The sequence below is a fragment of the Narcine bancroftii genome, chromosome 13 (genome assembly GCF_036971445.1).
Source record: "Narcine bancroftii isolate sNarBan1 chromosome 13, sNarBan1.hap1, whole genome shotgun sequence".
Lineage (NCBI taxonomy): Eukaryota > Metazoa > Chordata > Chondrichthyes > Torpediniformes > Narcinidae > Narcine > Narcine bancroftii.
In genome coordinates this window covers 84,586,925-84,604,021 of record NC_091481.1, presented here as the reverse complement: position 1 = coordinate 84,604,021, position 17,097 = coordinate 84,586,925, and the positions used below count along the sequence as shown (strand labels likewise).

Genomic DNA, 17,097 nt, shown 5'->3' with positions numbered 1-17,097 from the left:
CTCATTCTTTATCCCCCATCTAGATGTTGCTTGAGTTCCTCTGGCTGATGGGGTAGGACTCTCAGACTTTTTGCGCTAAAATTAATCCCCTTTCACACGCTCTGAATAGGGTTAAAAGACTTTCCATTGTGTTTGGAAATTAATGGTTTAATGAGATTCTATCTCTGTTTGTGGTGACTTTGTAGGACCTAGAGAACAATTACACCTGCACCTGTCCCCAAGGATTCTATGGGAAGAACTGTGAGATCAGCGCCATGACTTGCGCTGATGCCCCTTGCTTCAATGGGGGATCCTGCACGGAAAGGCCCCACGAAGGCTATACCTGCCAATGCCCTGCTGGGTTCACTGGCTCTAACTGCGAGAAGAAAATTGGCAGCTGCAGCAATAACCCGTGCGCCAACGGTAAGTCCCGGCTCTCCACAAACATCCTTCCCCATCCGTAGGGTCGCCTGCCTACTTGCTCCAACCTGTCCTTCTCTTCCAAAGGGCTCTGCTACATTCTTGGCCAGAGCTTCACCTGCCGCTGTCGGGCTGGGTTCATTGGCACCAGGTGCGAGATCAACAAGGACGACTGTGCCTGGCGCCCGTGTGCCAACGGCGGCACCTGCATCGATGGCATCAACTCGTATACGTGCAGCTGCACCCTCGGCTATGGCGGAAAGGACTGCAGCATTCGCACGGACCCCTGCATCAGCAGGCCCTGCAGAAATAATGGCATTTGCTATGCTCACCACACTGGCCACGTCTGCAAGTGCCCGGTCGGGTTTATGGGACCCAACTGCGAGTTTCATGTGACGCCCACCACTCCCACGGACGCGGACAGCCCTTTCCCTGTCGCCCTTGCCATCTCCTTGGGCTTTGTGATGGTGACCTTGGTGGTGTTTGCCACGGTGGGGTTTCTGAAGCACTTGCAGAAAAACCACGGTGGCCGGAATGCTGTGCACAATGATCTGGAGACCATAAACAACCTGTCGGATTATCAGAAGGAGAAAGAAGCCTTCATCATCTCCACGGGGCAGTTCAAGGTTTCCAACAAGGATGCGGCTTTGAGCACGGACTGTCTGACTGATAAATTTAACTGTAAACAGAAACTTCATGCACTGGATTACAATCTCTCTCGGGAGCTGGAGGAGGAACAGCCTTTGCAAAAGAACATTGAGAAGTGAGTACCGGACTATTCAGTTTTGCTTGAATGATGTTGGATGGTTTATCACAATAACATTTATTGGAAGTCTAATTTCCCTCCATCTTCCCTTGCAGTAAGAGAGGGGAATGCCTGTCATCTTCCAAAGCCCCGAGCTCATTTCAGAAGGAGGGATTGTACCACCCGATGTACATCATTCCGGAGAGAGTGGAGCCGTGCATATTTGCGACTGAGGTAAGATTTGACCAGCGGGGGCGGCACAGTTAGAGCAACGCTGTTAGAGTCCCAGCACTGCTTGTAAGGAGTTTGTACATTCTCTAACTCCCCCCATGACCTGCGTGCATTTCCTCCAGATTCCTCCCACTTTCCAAAAACGTTCAGAGGTTGTAGGTGAATTGGGGGGAGGGGGGCACGGGCTCGTGGGCTGGAAGGGCCTATTACTGTGCTCTATATGTCTAACTTTAAAAAAAATTAATGAACAGCGTGGACAGACGAGCCATGGATCTCATCATTCTTAATTTTCCTCCCCTTTTGCAGGTATGAATTTAATCTCCTCAACCTTTTGATGCTGAAGCTTCTCCTGTTTCTGAATGTTTACAGATTTATTGGACTCTGCTGGGTTTTGTATTCCTGTATTTAATATTTATTCATGCTGCTTGGAATGGAGAACCTCTTTGTAGTTCTAAGACCGTTTTTGAACCTGGCTTCTGGACAGTGAAGATGGCCTGCTGACACCTCTTTGGAAGCTGGGAAACATTTGCACTAATTTCAAGGGCAAAGGGAACAATCTGCATCCCCAGGGACTGAGAAAAGGGAGGAATGTTTGTGCAAAAAGGCAGGACCTTTTGTGGCCTCTGAGTGTTCTCAACTTGATCTCTTCGATGGAGTCGTTGTATTCTATTGCGACGTGGCATGCACAATCTTGAGGGGTTGTTACATCTGCAGAATGTTGCCTTTCTCTCTGCTTATAAGAAAAACTGGCAGACAGTGACGGGGGATTGCAAGAACCCATTCGAAGCCTCAGAATGAGGCACACAATGTGTACATAAAAGCTCAGTCGGGTTAAAGGCAGGCGTATCCGTTCAGTATTCAGAGAAGCCTGTTTGTGAATCTCCTTTCAGAAACTTTCTGTCAGTCTCCTGCCTCCCAATGGATTCTCTCATTCTATATATTTATATATATATGGAATATGTTGTGTATATGACTTATCATGAAGGACTCCTTTTTATAAACAAAACAAGGAAAATTATTGCATTTCTGTTTCAGTCAAGCCAATGTTATTTTAATATTTTATAATTTAAGAATTTTTGATATGCGTACAAAATGAAATATACTTTTTCGAATTTTATTTTGTATATAGTGTATATTTATAAGAGAATTGTACATATGTTTATCTATTATGTTTTAAATATGTCTTTCTGTTGAAGAGAAGTTCAAATTTATTTTTTTCCAAATAAATGAAAATCATTCCAATGTAGTTTTTTTGCTTTAGTTTTTTATTTTGGGGTTGGATGTGGATGAATTGCAGGGGGCTGATGCGTTAATAGCAGTGGATGTTTCTGTTCATTTCCCGTGTGCCTCTCCTTTCTTTTCTGGGGGGGGGGAGGAAGGCTCCATGGCGGGGTGGTGGGGGGGGGGGTGGGGAGGGGTGATGGATTCTGGTGTTCAGGATGTACTCGTTTACTGTATTCATCCCGTTAATCCTTCTGACAAATGGAAGCTAAGCAGAGGATGTTACTAAGTCTATGAGGCAAGGTTAGCAGAGCTGGGACTTCTCCCTTTGGGGCGAAGAAGGATGAGTGGACACTACTGTTAAAGAATTTCATGTATGTTACATTCTAAATGCAGTACAGGCACACAACCTTTTATCCAGAATTCCAAAATCCGGCAACCTCCAAAAACTGGCTTTTTATTTCAGTAGATGACATCCGCTCATCAAAGATGGAGTTTAGAACCAAGTATGACCCGACATGACCCTCACTCAACTCCTGTGTATCCCGACTCCTACTACCACTTGTAAATGCCTCCAAATTGCTTAAACTGATGCCCGTCCAGCATTGTGGCGCTAGTTGGCCCGGCAGTGGCTCAATGGCTGTCGTCGTTACCCAAAATCCCCCACGTAGATGAAAGTGCTGCACTGGCGGAAGCTCCTGGTGCTGGTACAGCGGAGGGAGGGGGAGAGAGAGAGAGAGAGAGAGACAGCAGTGCGACTCGGGTGGGCGAGGGGGGGGGCGGAGAGAGAGACGGCAGCACAACTTGGGGGGGCGGAGGGGAGAGAGATGGCAGTGCGACTCAGGCTGGCGGTGGGGGGGGAGAGAGAGAGAGAGACGCCAGCGTGACTGGAAGGGGGTGGGGGTGGATACGGCAGCACAATTTGGATAGGCTTAAATCTGGGACAGCTAGCTTTTGTTCTGAAATCCAGAAAAATCCAAAATTCAGAACACACTGCCCCCCCCAAGGGTTCCGGATAAAGGATTGTGTACCTGTATTACATGAGAATAATGGAGCCTTTAACCTGTTAATCGAGGTCTACGAGATACTGAGAGACATAGATAAGGTCTGAGAGTTTTCTCACTCTAAAACAGGCGCTTTAATCCAACTTGTTCATGCCAACCAAGTTATTAACCTGAGCCAGTCCTGTTTGACTGTGATTGGCCCTCACCCAGTTCCCACCCTTGTACATGTCGAAGTGATTTTTACAGCCGCAGTTCCTGGCACTTATAGTGTCAACGACCTGGATTCGAATCCGCTGTCTGTAAAGAGTTCAGATGTTCTACCTCGTGACCTGCAGAGGATTCCTATGGGGTTAGTAGGTTAATTGGGTGCAATTGGGCGGCACGAGTTTCAATTGGCTTCCACCGTGCAGTAAATAAATTTAAATTTTATAATGGTACCACTTCCTCTGGCAGTTCAAGCCATATGCCCACCACCATCTGTGTGGGAAATAGTCATGTTTACCCCTCTCACCTTAAATCTCTGCTCTGTAGCTTTAAACGTACCAGAATGAGATAAAGAGAATGTCTCTTCACATCATCCATTTCCAGGTAAGCCTTCACTCATCCTTCTACACTCCAGGGAAAAAAATCTCAACCTTTCCAACCTCTCCTTGTAGCTTGGCTTCCACAGAATCATAGAACCGAAAACAGGCCCTTTGGCCCTTCTAGTCTGTGCCAAACTATTATTCAGCCTTGTCCCATGACCTGCACCCAGTCCATAGCCCAAACCTCTCCCATCCATGTACCTGTCCAAATTCTTCTTAAATTTTAAAATCGAGCCTGCATTCACCACTTCAGCTGGCAGCTCATTCCACACCCCCTCTGCTCTCTGTGTGAAAAAGTTTCACCTTAAACTTTTCCCCTTTTGCCCTGAACCCATGTCCTCTGGTTTGTATCTCACCCGCCCTCAGTGAGAAAAGCCCACCTATATTGACTCTGTCTGTACCCCTCATAATTTTAAATACCTCAATCAAATCTCCCCTCATTCTTCTACGCTCCAGGGAATAAAGTCCTCACCTGCTTAACTTCTCCCTGTATCTCAGTTCTTCACGTCCCGGCAACATCATAGTAAATCTCTGCATTCTTTCTATCATATTGACATCTTTCCCGTACTGCTACAGACCCCCGGCACTGTCACCTGGTCGTTTTTTGGGAGGTCCACCCCTGCGTTTGACTGCTGGCTGTTGAAAAGGGGCAGGTTTGAGCCTGTTAATTGTTAACGATAGAGGATGCCCAGCAATGTCCAAGATGCAGGTTGACCTCGTTCATCTTCTCACCTTGTATCGCCCCTCGTATGGCACCTGCAAGGGCTGTCCATGTGTTCCTCTATGTATAAACATGTATACACAGTCCTTCAGTTCGTGTGGTACAAAAGAAATGGGATGACAGTGATGCAGGGGATAATTTGCCTTAGTCTGCTTCACAGTTCTTTGGGATCTTCATCTTTATCTTCACTGGATCCGTGTGGAGATCCTCTTTTGGAGTTGTCCTACGTGCACTCTCCAGGCTCCGGTGGATCGCACAGAACATCACCGACTCGCTTGGCAATGGCTTGACCCAAGGCACTGGTGAGATGATAACAGCAAATCACGACCTGAGGTGAAATTGTGCCTCAGCCTGTCGAAACCACAGCTCTAGTTCCGCCGTCCAGAAGGGCAGCAACAGCCACTGGGCAAAACATTTTGCAACTCTTTTCCTACATCAGATTAAGTCAAATTTTCTTGAGTCTGCAGAGCATCTTTCTGAACAGATGGATGTGAGTGAACATTGGTATTTATTCACCTTTGTCCATTCTCCCTCCAAGTTGTCAGGGAGAGGTCGTTTGTTAGAAAATGCTGAGTCATTTCTGGTCGTGAATTGTTTCCGGCCTCTTTTAATGACATCTTTCCCATAGCTGGGCGACCAGAACCACATATAATTCTAGAAATGCTGTCTCACCAACGCCGTGAGCAGTTGTAACAAGATCTGAAAGTATCGGCGGTTTGATGTCCTCTGCGGTTTTAAAGTTGAAATGTGAGCAGGTTTTGTTTTGGAAGACTGGCTTTGCTTGAATTATTGCCTGCTCTTCACATAATTCCAAAATAATTCCCAGCACGAGTTCAGGTCGGGCCTGGAGTGGCTGGGCCAATTTTGTTTGCTCTCCCGCTTGAAGCTCAGCCCAGTTGCAACAACAGGGAGCCGTTTCCTTCCTCACTAAGTTACGATGCAAAGGCTGTAAGGCCAAATGTCCTAGATTCAGAGGAAATAGAGGGGAACATTAATCTCGAACAAAAAGGCTGCCAGGCCCAAAAAATTTTTTTTGGATGAAGGTGGTGGTCATTTGAAAGAAAAATAGGAGCTATTTAAAACTCTTAGCAGGTCAGGCAGCACCCGTGGAGAGGGGATAGTCAGTGCTTTAGGTCTGAGGCCCTCCATCAGATCTGTTCAGTCCTGAGTCTACACTGATTCTGGGTTCCTGGTGAACAGGATGTAAGATGTTGTTACGCCTTTGAAATGCGTAAGGCAAAATAGTTCTCCTCTTCACAAACTTGGAAATTAGCCCATGGAAATTCAGTTTGTCACTACATCACGGAAAGCATCCTTTGTGGGGGATGGGAGCCTCTCTGCCCAGGACTGCAAGAAACTGCAGAGAGGGTTGTGAATATGATTCGATCTAATACATTGTCCCCTCCCATTCATCGACTCCATTACACCCCCCTCCATCGATTCCATCACACACACCCCCTCCCCTCCATCAACTCCATAATATACACCCCTCCCCACCATCAACTCCATCAGTCACAACCCCTCCATCACACAAACCCCTCCTCTCCACCGACCATCACACAAACCCCCTCCCCTCCATCCACTCCATCACATCCACCCCCTCCCCTCCATCCACTCCACAGCATACAGCCCCTCCCCTCCATCCACTCCATCACACACAACCCTTCCATCACACAAAATCCCTCCCCTCCATCAACCATCACACACACCCCTCTCCTCCATCGACTCCCTCACACACACCCCTCCCCCTCCATCAACTCCATCACACACACCTGTCTCCTTTGCTTCTCTCTCTCCTATTGTTAGGGGCACCGGGCCGTGCTCATGGTGGCAGGCAAAAGTCGACAAACATCATACAATTTTTTGCATGGTGACATGACAGTAAAAGGAAACTTGAAGCTTGATATTCTTTGGTGACCTGAAATATCGATTTCTGGGAAATCTCAGCAAATTGTATTTGTACAATTCAGCTAACCTTGAAATGACCCCACATGGAAGACCAACACTGCCAAGCCATCTTGGCACTGAGCCGCAGTAGTAGAGGGGTGACCGAAGCCTTGACTGAGGAGGTGGGTGTTAAGGCAGTGGAGAGGGCCAGCAAGGCAGAAAGGATTTGGGAGGAAACTGCAGAGGTTGGGAGAACTCCAGCTACTGCCATTGAGGGAAGGGAGACTCGGATTTGGTACAGGAGACCGGGAATGAAGGATGCAGCAATCTCAGAAGAGAGTCTCCCAGGCGCCTTGGCCCACCATATCTGTGCTGACCACCCATGTACACCAATCCCATGTTAATCCCTCATGGTTTTATTGTCCCATCAAATCCTCTCGGCCCCTTCAGGCCCGATTTGCAGCGCCAGAGTCTGCAGGTTCCAACCCGACGTCTGCCGCTGTCTGCGAGGAGTTTGCACATTCTCCCCGTGACTTGGGTGGGTCACTCCTGAGTGCGGCGGCCGACTGACCTCCCCCCCCCCCCCCCCCCCCACCGCGTCTCTGGGAGGTGGGAGAATAACGGAGAACCCGGGGGGGAGAGGAAACCCACCTAGTCATGTGCAAACACCACACAGGCAACACCAGTGGCTTTATTCACTGTGCCTATTGTAGCAGATAGGGCGCCAGGGAAAGGAAGGCGGTGAAGGTAGCATATGAGTCCAGTGTTTGAAGAGTTAATAGCAAACAAAGTGCATTCAATTTTGTGTGTTTGTCCCAGAGCCTCTGCCGTTTGTTTAGAAGTGTTTCATTGCCTGTAAACATCGTGTGGTTTGAGTCTGGATGGTGCCAGCAATTGGGATAGGGGAGGGGTAACTGTAACTGGGTTTCTTGTCACACAAGCTGCCTCTGTTTCGATTTCTTCCACAAACCTGCATAACATCAGCTGGATCAGCTGGAGTTGAATCTTCCTCCCCTTCAGAACAAGCAGCTCCAGCCCCCCCTCCCCACCCCAGGGTGGTGTGGAAAGGTGAGGCAAGATCACAAGACCTAGGAGCAGAAGAAGACCCATTGGCCCATCGAGTCGGCTCCACAATTCTTACATGAGCTGACCCTTGGTCTTTCTCAGCCCCCCCTCCTCGACCTTCTCCCCATAACCCTTGATGCCCTGACTAATTAAATACCTGTCAATCTCTGCCTTGAATACACCCAACGACCTCGACCTCACAGCCGCCTGTGGCAGCAAGTCGCACAGACTCATGACCCTCGGGCTAAAGACATTTTTTCACATCTCTGTTTTAAATCGATTCCCTTTTATCCTGAAATGATGCCCTCTTGCCTGTGTGGGTCCCTCAGCCCCTGAGCACCTCGCTGGTCTGCTGCCATGATCACCTTCCCTGTAGGGCTTGTCTCCCCTGCTTCTCTTTCTCAATGGCGGGGTGGGGGAGAGTGGGGGAAGAGGTGTTCTCCCCATTTCCGGTGCCCTGCGCCGGTCCGTGCTCTCTCTCTCTCTCTCTCTCTCTCTCGGAGTCTGCAACCCCTTGTGGCCGCTGCGGGGCACAAGCCTGTACAAGTGCCACCAGCATTAGGTGATTGAACCCTTTGGTGCACCGCCGCTCTCCCAGGTCTGCACCAGCCGTTACAGCAGAAGCTGCCATTTTATTTTTGTTCAAAGGTCGCTGGTTAAACCACCCTCCGGTTGGAGATAGTTAGAAGTTAGGACGTGTAAATGTTGCTTGACTCTTATGGATGCTGCATGGCCTGCTGAGTTTCTCGAGCACCTTTGAGTACGTCACCCAATCATCAGGGAGTTTTCCTATCAATAGGGACCTGCACAGAAACAGGAGCCGAGTGGGAAATTGTACATAAAGCAAGAGGTTCTGCTTCCTTTGTCATTTTTTTTGCTCAAGTTGAAGTGAAAATGAAGCATTGTTTTGGGAATAACAGTGGCTGGGAGTTGGCGGGGCTGGGCTGGGTGGGGGGAGGGGGGGTGGCGGGGAGGGAGAATTTTCATATTCTCCCAGAAGGATGTACAGATGAACTAAAAGATCTCAGTCACTTGTAAGGACCCCCATGACCTTGTTCAGTGGTGTTGTGTATCGAAGGAGGCTCTGGTCAAAGTGGCTCTTTCACCTTGGAGTTAAAAGTTCAGATTTATTGTCAGAGGCACACATGACAACACATACAACCATGAGATTCTTTTTCCTGAAGACCAGGCAGATTTTCTACTCATCGGCAGTGTAAACGGTGCTCAGGAAAAAAGATATGTACACACAAAAGAGAGAAATGTAAACAGCGAAAGAAATGTGAGCAAACTGGCAGAAAAAATAAATATTCAGTAATAATTAATGTACAAAGTAAGAATCCTAAAATGAGTTTGTTTGGAGGGGTAGCAGCTGTTCCTGAACCTGGTGGTCCCTTTCCTGATGGCAGAGCCCTGGCTGGTGTGGATCCTTGAGGATTGCGGCTGCTCTCCGACGGCAGGGTTCCCTGTTGATTTTCTCCACAGTGGGGAGGATTTCGCCTGTGACATGCTGGGCTGCGCCCACTCCTTTTGGAGGGCTTTCCACTCAAAGATATTGGAGCCCCCCCCACCCCATACCAGACCAAGATGCAGCCAGTCAGCACACTCTCCACCACAGGTCTGTCGAAGTTTGCCAAGGTTTCCCGTGTCATACTGAACCTTCGCAAATTACTGAGATCTTACTATGTGGGTAAAAAGCTCAGTGCCAGATGAGCTAAGATTTTGACACCCAGTCCAGATTTTTGTGATCGCTTGTGTGAAGGTTAACAATGTCCACAGGGCATTGGAGGGAGCTTGAATGAAACTTGGTGCAGAGCTGAGGGTGCAGAGCTCTGTCTGCTGGGCGAGAGGTTTAGCTGTGCCCATCTTCTGCGTCAGGGGAGCATTGAGAAATCCACGGTGCAGTTCAGAGTGAAACGTGGCCTCCTAGAGTCCTCTTTCTTCCTTACTTAACTGAGACCTTAAAAATTATTAATAGGAAACTTCTGCAAACACTCAGTAGGTCAGGCAGCGTCTGTGGGGAGAGAAACGTTCGATGTTTCCATCGTCAGGTGTGGGAGAGAAACAGTTGCTGAGAGAATGGTGGGGAGATTTGGATAGGGCATTGTCAAAGGATAGGACAAATGGAACATCTCTGAGAGAGTGAGAAGGGTGTTGCCTTGGTGACAAGGGACTAGCAAAGCCACCAGGTTAGTAGGTTATTGGCGAGTCCAGGAAAGAGAGGGGCACAAACGAGGGGCAGGGGAATGAGAGAATGCAGGAGAGAGGGTTGACAAGGACGAATACAGGAGATTGAAAGTCTTGTGGCAAAGTGCCAAGACATCAACCTCCAACCAATAAGACAAAGAAGATGACGGCTGATTTCAGGAAAATCTACACCCCTGTCCACATCATTGGTGTTGAAGTTGAAAGAGCAGATCGCTTTACGTTCTTAGGAATAAATATTTCCAATGAGCAGTCCTGGGATAAGACCATAAGACATAGGAGCTTAAAGAGGCTATTCAACCCAACGAATCTGCCCCGCCATTCAATCATGAGCTGATCCATTCTCCCACTCAGCCCCACTGCCCGGCCTTCTCCTCATAACCTTTGATGCCCTGGCTAATCAAGAACCTTGATCTGCCTTAAATACACCCAACGATCTGGCCTCCACAACTTCCTGTGGCAACCAGTTCCACAGATCCACCACCTTCTGGCTGAAGAAAAACCTCCACATCTCTATTCTACGTGGACGCCGTGCAATCTTGAAGATGTGCCTTCTTGTCCAAAACTCTCCCACCATGGGAAACAACCTTTCTACGTCTAAGCACATTGATGCGGCATTCAAGAAAGCACACCAGCACCTCTAGTTTCCCTGAAGACTAAGGCAGTTCAGGATGCCCGCCTCGTCCCTCAACATCTTCTCCACCGAAAGCGGGCCTGCTGGGTGCATCACAGCGTGGGATGGGAGCTGCTCTGCTCAAGATCAGAAGCAGCTATGGAAGGAAGTCACTGCAGCTCAGAACGTCACATGAACTTCCTTCCCCTCCATGGACTCTGTCTACATCTCCTGCTGCCAATGTTCACACCCTGGACATACTCTCTTCTTCCTCCTCCCATCAGGGAGAAGAGTATGAAAGCACCCACCAACAGGCTTTAAAGGCAGTCTCTTCCTTGCAGCCATCAGGCTCCTGGATAAATCCCCCAACACTGCTCTTATGCCTCCCTTGTTTGTAGTCCCACACTCTGTAAATTGTTCTCTATACCAGAATCAGAACTGTTGTCATGAAGTGCGATGTTTGGCAGCAGCGTCATCGTGAAAACATTCGTATTACAACCATCTTGCAACATTACTATATATAAAAAAAATGATCGTGCATGAAAACTGAGGCAGCGTCTTTGGTTCATTGATCCTTCAGGAATCTGATGGCGGAGGGGAAGAAGCTGTCTTGAGCTGCTGAGTGCTCGTCTTTAGGCTCCTTTACCTTTTCCCCGATGGTAGCAGAGTGAAGAGGGCATGACCTGGGTGGTGGGGCCCTTGACCCAACTGACCCACACGTCTTTGGGATGTGGGAGTGTGGAGCGCGTCGAAAAAACCAAAGACTTGTTGATCCAAACCAAGGCTTTTATTAACTACAAGACTGGAGCAGATCAGTCCAGAATGACCTGGTCTGGCTAGGAGCAATCCTTTAAGACCTGCCAGTAGGTGTGGCTACACTCTCAGCTAATCACAGTCATCCTACACGACCATCTGTACATAGATACATTGGTGATAGAATCTGTACCATCACAGGGAGAAAACTGGAGAACCTGTAACAGTGTGTGGGCATGTCACTTTCTGTTGAATCATCCTTGCTTTCATTGGTTAGCTGGATGCTTCTGTTTAGAATGGAACCAGTTGATATAAGTATGTTTGCTGTTACTGCACCTCCCATGAGGGCTGTGAGTGTGACGTCTCAACTGTTTTTCACTCTGACTGCCTGTGCTCCAATAACCTCCTTTCTTCCACTTGCCAAATTGTTTTGGCGTACGGTGTCTAATAATAAGTATAACACGAGATGACAGTGTAATGTAAAAATAACAGAGAAAGACTGGGTGATAACAAGACCATCTCATATTGAGAACGAGTGATCTATTGTCGACACTCAGCATCTCCTCACTTGTCTGGAAGGTGCAACAGCGACTGCACTTCCTGAAGTGGGCAAGGCTACCGGCCACCATCGTGTCGACCTTCTACAGGAGCTCTATTGTGAGCACCCTGGCCGGCTGCATCACAATATGGGTACGGTCGCTGCAGAGAAATGGATCAGGTCAATCCAGAGGGGCAGAGAGGATCACTGGAGTCTCCCACCATCCCATCGTCGTGATCTACCGGGATTGTTGTCTGAAGAGAATGCACAAAATCACTGAGGACCCCTTCAATCCACACACGGCATCTTTCAGCTGCTCCCATCAGGGAAGAGATCCAGGAGGATCAGAGCCAGCCCCACCAGGCTGAGGAACAGCTTCTTCCCAAGGGCAGTGAGAACGCTGAACGACCAAAGGAACTGCTCACACTCACCCTCCGAGACTATTATATTCATGAAACAATATTTATTTACTTGCATAGATGAAATATTTGCCACTCATATGCATTGTTTGTCCGTAGGTGTGTTATGTCTGGGTGTGTGTCGGTGTGTTTTGTACTGAGGACTGGAGAACGCTGTTTAGTCAGGTTGTACTTGTACAATCAGATGACAATAAACTTGACTTGAATCCTGACCCTGAACTTCGAACATCACAAAGTGCAAGGTACAGTGATCTCACACTCATGAATTTCCCCTCCCCAACGGGAAGAATATGTTGGCTGTGGGAAGTGTAGATGGAAGAGAGGGGTTTGTTTGTGTGACGGTCTGAGCTGCATTATACCTCCCTTGTTTGTAGTCCCACACTCTGTAAATTGTTCTCTATACCAGAATCAGAACTGTTGACATGAAGTGCAATGTTTTGCGTCATCGTGAAAACATTCGTATTACAACCATCTTGCAACATTACTATATATAAAAAAAGGTCTAGCCCCTACTGTGACAAGGTGAATATTGTTGCCTTGTGATTAAATGCTTTCCTCGCTCACCTTTGTTCTCTGAGAGAGGTATTTAGGTTTAGGGAGGTACGATTGGCGTAGCAGTTAATGCCACGGCATTACAGAGCCAGAGATCGGGACCGGGGTTCGAATCCCACGCTGTCTGTAAGGCGTGTGTACGTTCTCCCTGTGTCTGTGTGGGTTTTCCCCAGGGGCTCTGGTTTCCTCCCACCGTTTGAAACGTTCTGGGGGTTGCAGGTTAATCGGGTGTAAATGGGCGGCACGGACTCATGGGGCGAAATGACCTGTTATCGTGCTGTATGTCTGAATTTAAATTTTAAGAAAATGAATTTAATTAGGGCTTTGGTTATGTACACGGATATGGAGAAATGGAGAAAGGAAGTTTCAATTGGTTAAAAACTTAGAGAAAGGTTGATTAACAATTGACCCCTTTAGAGCTGGCGATCTCTTTGAGTGAGTGAATGAGACGTGGTGATGGAGAGAATCCTCCAGCCGAGGTCTCGCTCCCAGTTGCAGCATGGTTTGTTCCCAAACTTTCTAGCTAATAATTTGCAGGAGTGAATGGGTGAGCTGATTGGAATGGCTAATACTCTTCCAGACTTAAGTAGACTGTGGCTGACTGGAGGAGAGCTGAGGCTGAACACGTCCCTCCCAGTTCCACTGCTGCGAACCATATACTGGAGAGACGCTGTTTGGTCGGATTGTACACGTACACTCAGATGATACTATACTTGAACTTGATCCTGTTTACATATGTACATCGCAAGCAGTTTTTTTTGCCCTACCAGTAAGTGGTAATTCAGCCTTGCCTGCAGGAACAAGAACCTCAGGGTTGTACGTGATGTCATGTACCTACTCTGACAATAAATCTGAAACCTGAAAAAACTCGATGTTCAATCAGTAGCAGGAAGTGGATTTATATAAACATCTCTGATGCGTTAAAAGTCCCAGCAAGACCCATTTTGGTTTCTCAGAAGTTTACTCAGAGAGGTAGGTTTTAAGGAGGGTGGGAGAAGTGGATTCCAGAGCTTTGGACCTCAGTGGCTGACAATTAATGGTGGAACGTTGCAATGGAGGGGAAGGTAGAAATGAAAGAATTGTGGAGATTCAGGGGGTTGGGGAGAAGGGGGAGGCCGTGATGACTCATCTAACCAGTAGTAAATAATGCGAGTGTTCCAGGAATGCACGGAGGCCAGTTGTCGGAATTCTTGGCTGCTTTCAAATGTACATAAAATTGAGCAAGCAGACTCATGGTCAAATGACATATTAATGACGCCAACTCACTTGCTCCCAATCAAAACTTAGGGTGGCACAGTGGCAGAGCTGGTAGACCCACTCTCTCACAGTGCAAGTCACCCAGCTTCAATCCTGACTCCTTGTGCTGCTGTGCGGAGTTTGCAAGTTCTTCCTGTATCAGTGTGGGTTTCCCCCAGGTGTTCCTACTTCCTCCCAAGGGGTGTGTGCGGGCCGGCAGGTGAATGGCATCGGTGGAATCTGGCACGGTTGCTGCAACACTATTATGGAACCAGCGACCCGGGTTCGAATCTGGCACTGTCTGTAAGGAGTTTGTACTTTCTCCCTGTGATTTGTGTGGGTTTCCTCCCACTCTCCAAAACATATGGGGTCAGTAGATTAATTGGGAGTAATTGGGTGGCAAGGATTTCATGGGTTGGAAGAGCCGATATCGCGCTGTATTGTCAAAACTAAAAAAAGAATGTGGGAGATTTCAGATTTCAGATGTCAGATTTGATTTCATATTTAATGTCAAAGTACATACATGACATCACATACAACCCTAAGATTCTTTTACCCGTGGGGAAGGCAGAATTACCACTAATTGGTAGTGCAAAAAAATGTAAGCAAATAAAAACCTGTAAACAGATGATGAATGTAAACAAACTGACTGTGCAATGCAGAGAGAATAGAAAAGAAAATCAATAAAGTGCACGAGTAGGAGTCCTTAAATGTGTCCCTGAATGAGTTTGTCGTTGAGGAGTCTGCTGGTGGAGGGGGAGCAGCTGTTCCTGAACCTGGTGGTCCAAGTCTTGTGGCACCGACACCTCTTTCCTGATGGCAGCAGCGAGAACAGAGCGTGTGCTGGGGTGTGTGGATCCTTGACGATTGCTGCTGTTCTCCGACAGCAGCGTTCCCTGTAAATGATCTCGATAGTGGGGAGAGTTTTGCCTGTGACATCCTGGGCTGTGTCCACTACCTTTTGGAGGGGTTTACGCACAGGGGTATTGGTGACCCCACACCAGACCGTGATGCAGCCGGTCAGCACACTTTCCACCGCACCTCTGCAGAAATTTGCAAAGATTTCTGATGTCATCTCCAAACCTCCGCAAACTCCAGAGAAAGTAGAGGTGCTGACATGCTTTCCTCGCGATGCCGTTGGAATATTGGGTCCAGGAAAGGTCCTTCGAGATAATGACTCCCAAAAACTTAAATTTAAAGGTGGGATGCTTGGTACAAAAGGATGATTGCTGGTCGGCACGGAGTCAGTGTCTGCTTCCATGTTATAAGAAGGATCCTCATTCACCAGGGATGGGATTCATGATGAAGTGAAACTCAGAAGTCTGCAGACATTGTGATTGCTGAAGGAACCCAGCAGTTTTGTAGAGCCCAATAGGAAGTAAAGATACATCACCGACATTTCAGGCCTTATTTCAAGGTGTGAGTTAAAAGCAGTCAGGCGTCTGAATTAAAAGGCTACAGGAGAATAAAAGAAAGGGGAGTGGGAGGAGCACAGACCAGCGGACAAAGGGGGTTCATTGGATACAGATGGGACCCAGGAGAGAGGAGAATTGATACGGGGAGGGGGGTTGGGTCTGTGAATGCAGAGTTTGGGGGGAAAGGAGACTGAGTGGCAAGAGAAGAGCGAGCAAGAGAAATGAAGACATAGGGATAGAAGGTGGTGGCGGGGAGGGGGTAAATTGAGATTGGAGAAGTCGATATTAATGTCGTCCGGTTGGAGGGGGCCCAGACAGAAGATGAGGCGTCGTTCCTCCAATTTGCAGGTCTCAGTCTGGCAGTGCACAAGACCACGGACGGACATGCCAGGGTGGGAATGGGACTGGCTTTTCCCTTCTGCCCTTTTAATTCAGGTGGCTGCCTGCTTTCCACCTGTACCTTGAAGGAGGGCTCAGGCCCGAAATGTCGGCTGCTAATTTGGAAGCCAGTGAGCCCCGCTGTGCACCTCCGGCCTTTCCGCGTCTTCAGTGGAAACCTGCGGCCAAATAGTTTGGACTATTGAGGAGCGGTCATGTGGTCAAGTTCACAGGCTGATGGGTGATTCCATCACAGAACTGAACCAGGGCTTCAGGAAAAGAGGGAGGAGAGAAAATGGTTAAACGAGAACAATCGGGGTTGAAGTTAAAAGAATGGACACTTCCTGTCCACCAAATGAGCACATTCTCTCTCTGTGATTAGTGAGCAAGCTGACAGCTGAGCTGGTACTTATGTAATTAAAATGTTTTACATAATGGACGAAGCTGAGAGGATTATATTGCAGTCAAAATGAATGGAGGTTGAATTCATGACCCTGAATTTAAATGGAAGATTAATGCAGGTAAAACTTGGCAGCGTCAGTGTTTATTAAATTTAAGCTTCGAGGGGTTTACATGCTAATCTACTAAAATGAATTGGAAATGAGCTGCATGTGTAATCTTCCAGCCTGTACATTCTTTCCCCTCGTCTCCATCTCTCTGCCCATCCTTTGTTCCATCATTCTCTCCCCTGCCAGTGCTCCTTGAACAGCACTGTCCCAAGGACGCTTGTCGCCCGGCATTGATGGATTCCTGTCGCCGCTTCCCCATGGTTGCAATGTCTCAGTGGGCGGGCACGGTTGGCGTAGCGCTCGGCGCAATGCCTTTGCAGCGCCAGCGATTGGGACCGGGGTTCGAATCCTGTGCTGCACCGCCAGTAAGGATTCTGTACGTTCTCCCCGCGTCTGCGCGGGTTTTCCCCAGGGGGAAATGTACCGGGGATTGTAATTGGGTGTAATTGGGCGGCAGGGACTCATGGGCTGAAATGGCCTGTTATTGTGCAGTAGGTCTAAATTTTAAAAATTATGTGTATAACTGACATTTCAGGCCTAAACCCTTCTTCAAGGTTTGAGTAAGAAGCAGGCCGGCGTCTGAATTAAAAGGCTGAGAAAGGCAGGGGAAGGGGCACAGACCAAC

The 17,097-nt window shown here is 48.1% G+C and overlaps 1 protein-coding gene across 1 annotated transcript in view; it reads left to right on the top strand.

Moving 5' to 3' along the window:
* Positions 1-2,563, top strand: part of dlc (deltaC) — a 65,930-nt gene extending 63,367 nt beyond the window's left edge. Inside the window, exons 7-10 of the mRNA XM_069909442.1 lie at positions 186-402; positions 487-1,162; positions 1,261-1,378; positions 1,682-2,563. Coding sequence (XP_069765543.1) covers positions 186-402; positions 487-1,162; positions 1,261-1,378; positions 1,682-1,687 — 1,017 coding nt within the window. The 3' untranslated portion in view covers positions 1,688-2,563. The remainder of the gene's footprint in view (positions 1-185; positions 403-486; positions 1,163-1,260; positions 1,379-1,681) is intronic.
* Positions 2,564-17,097: the final 14,534 nt, after the last annotated feature.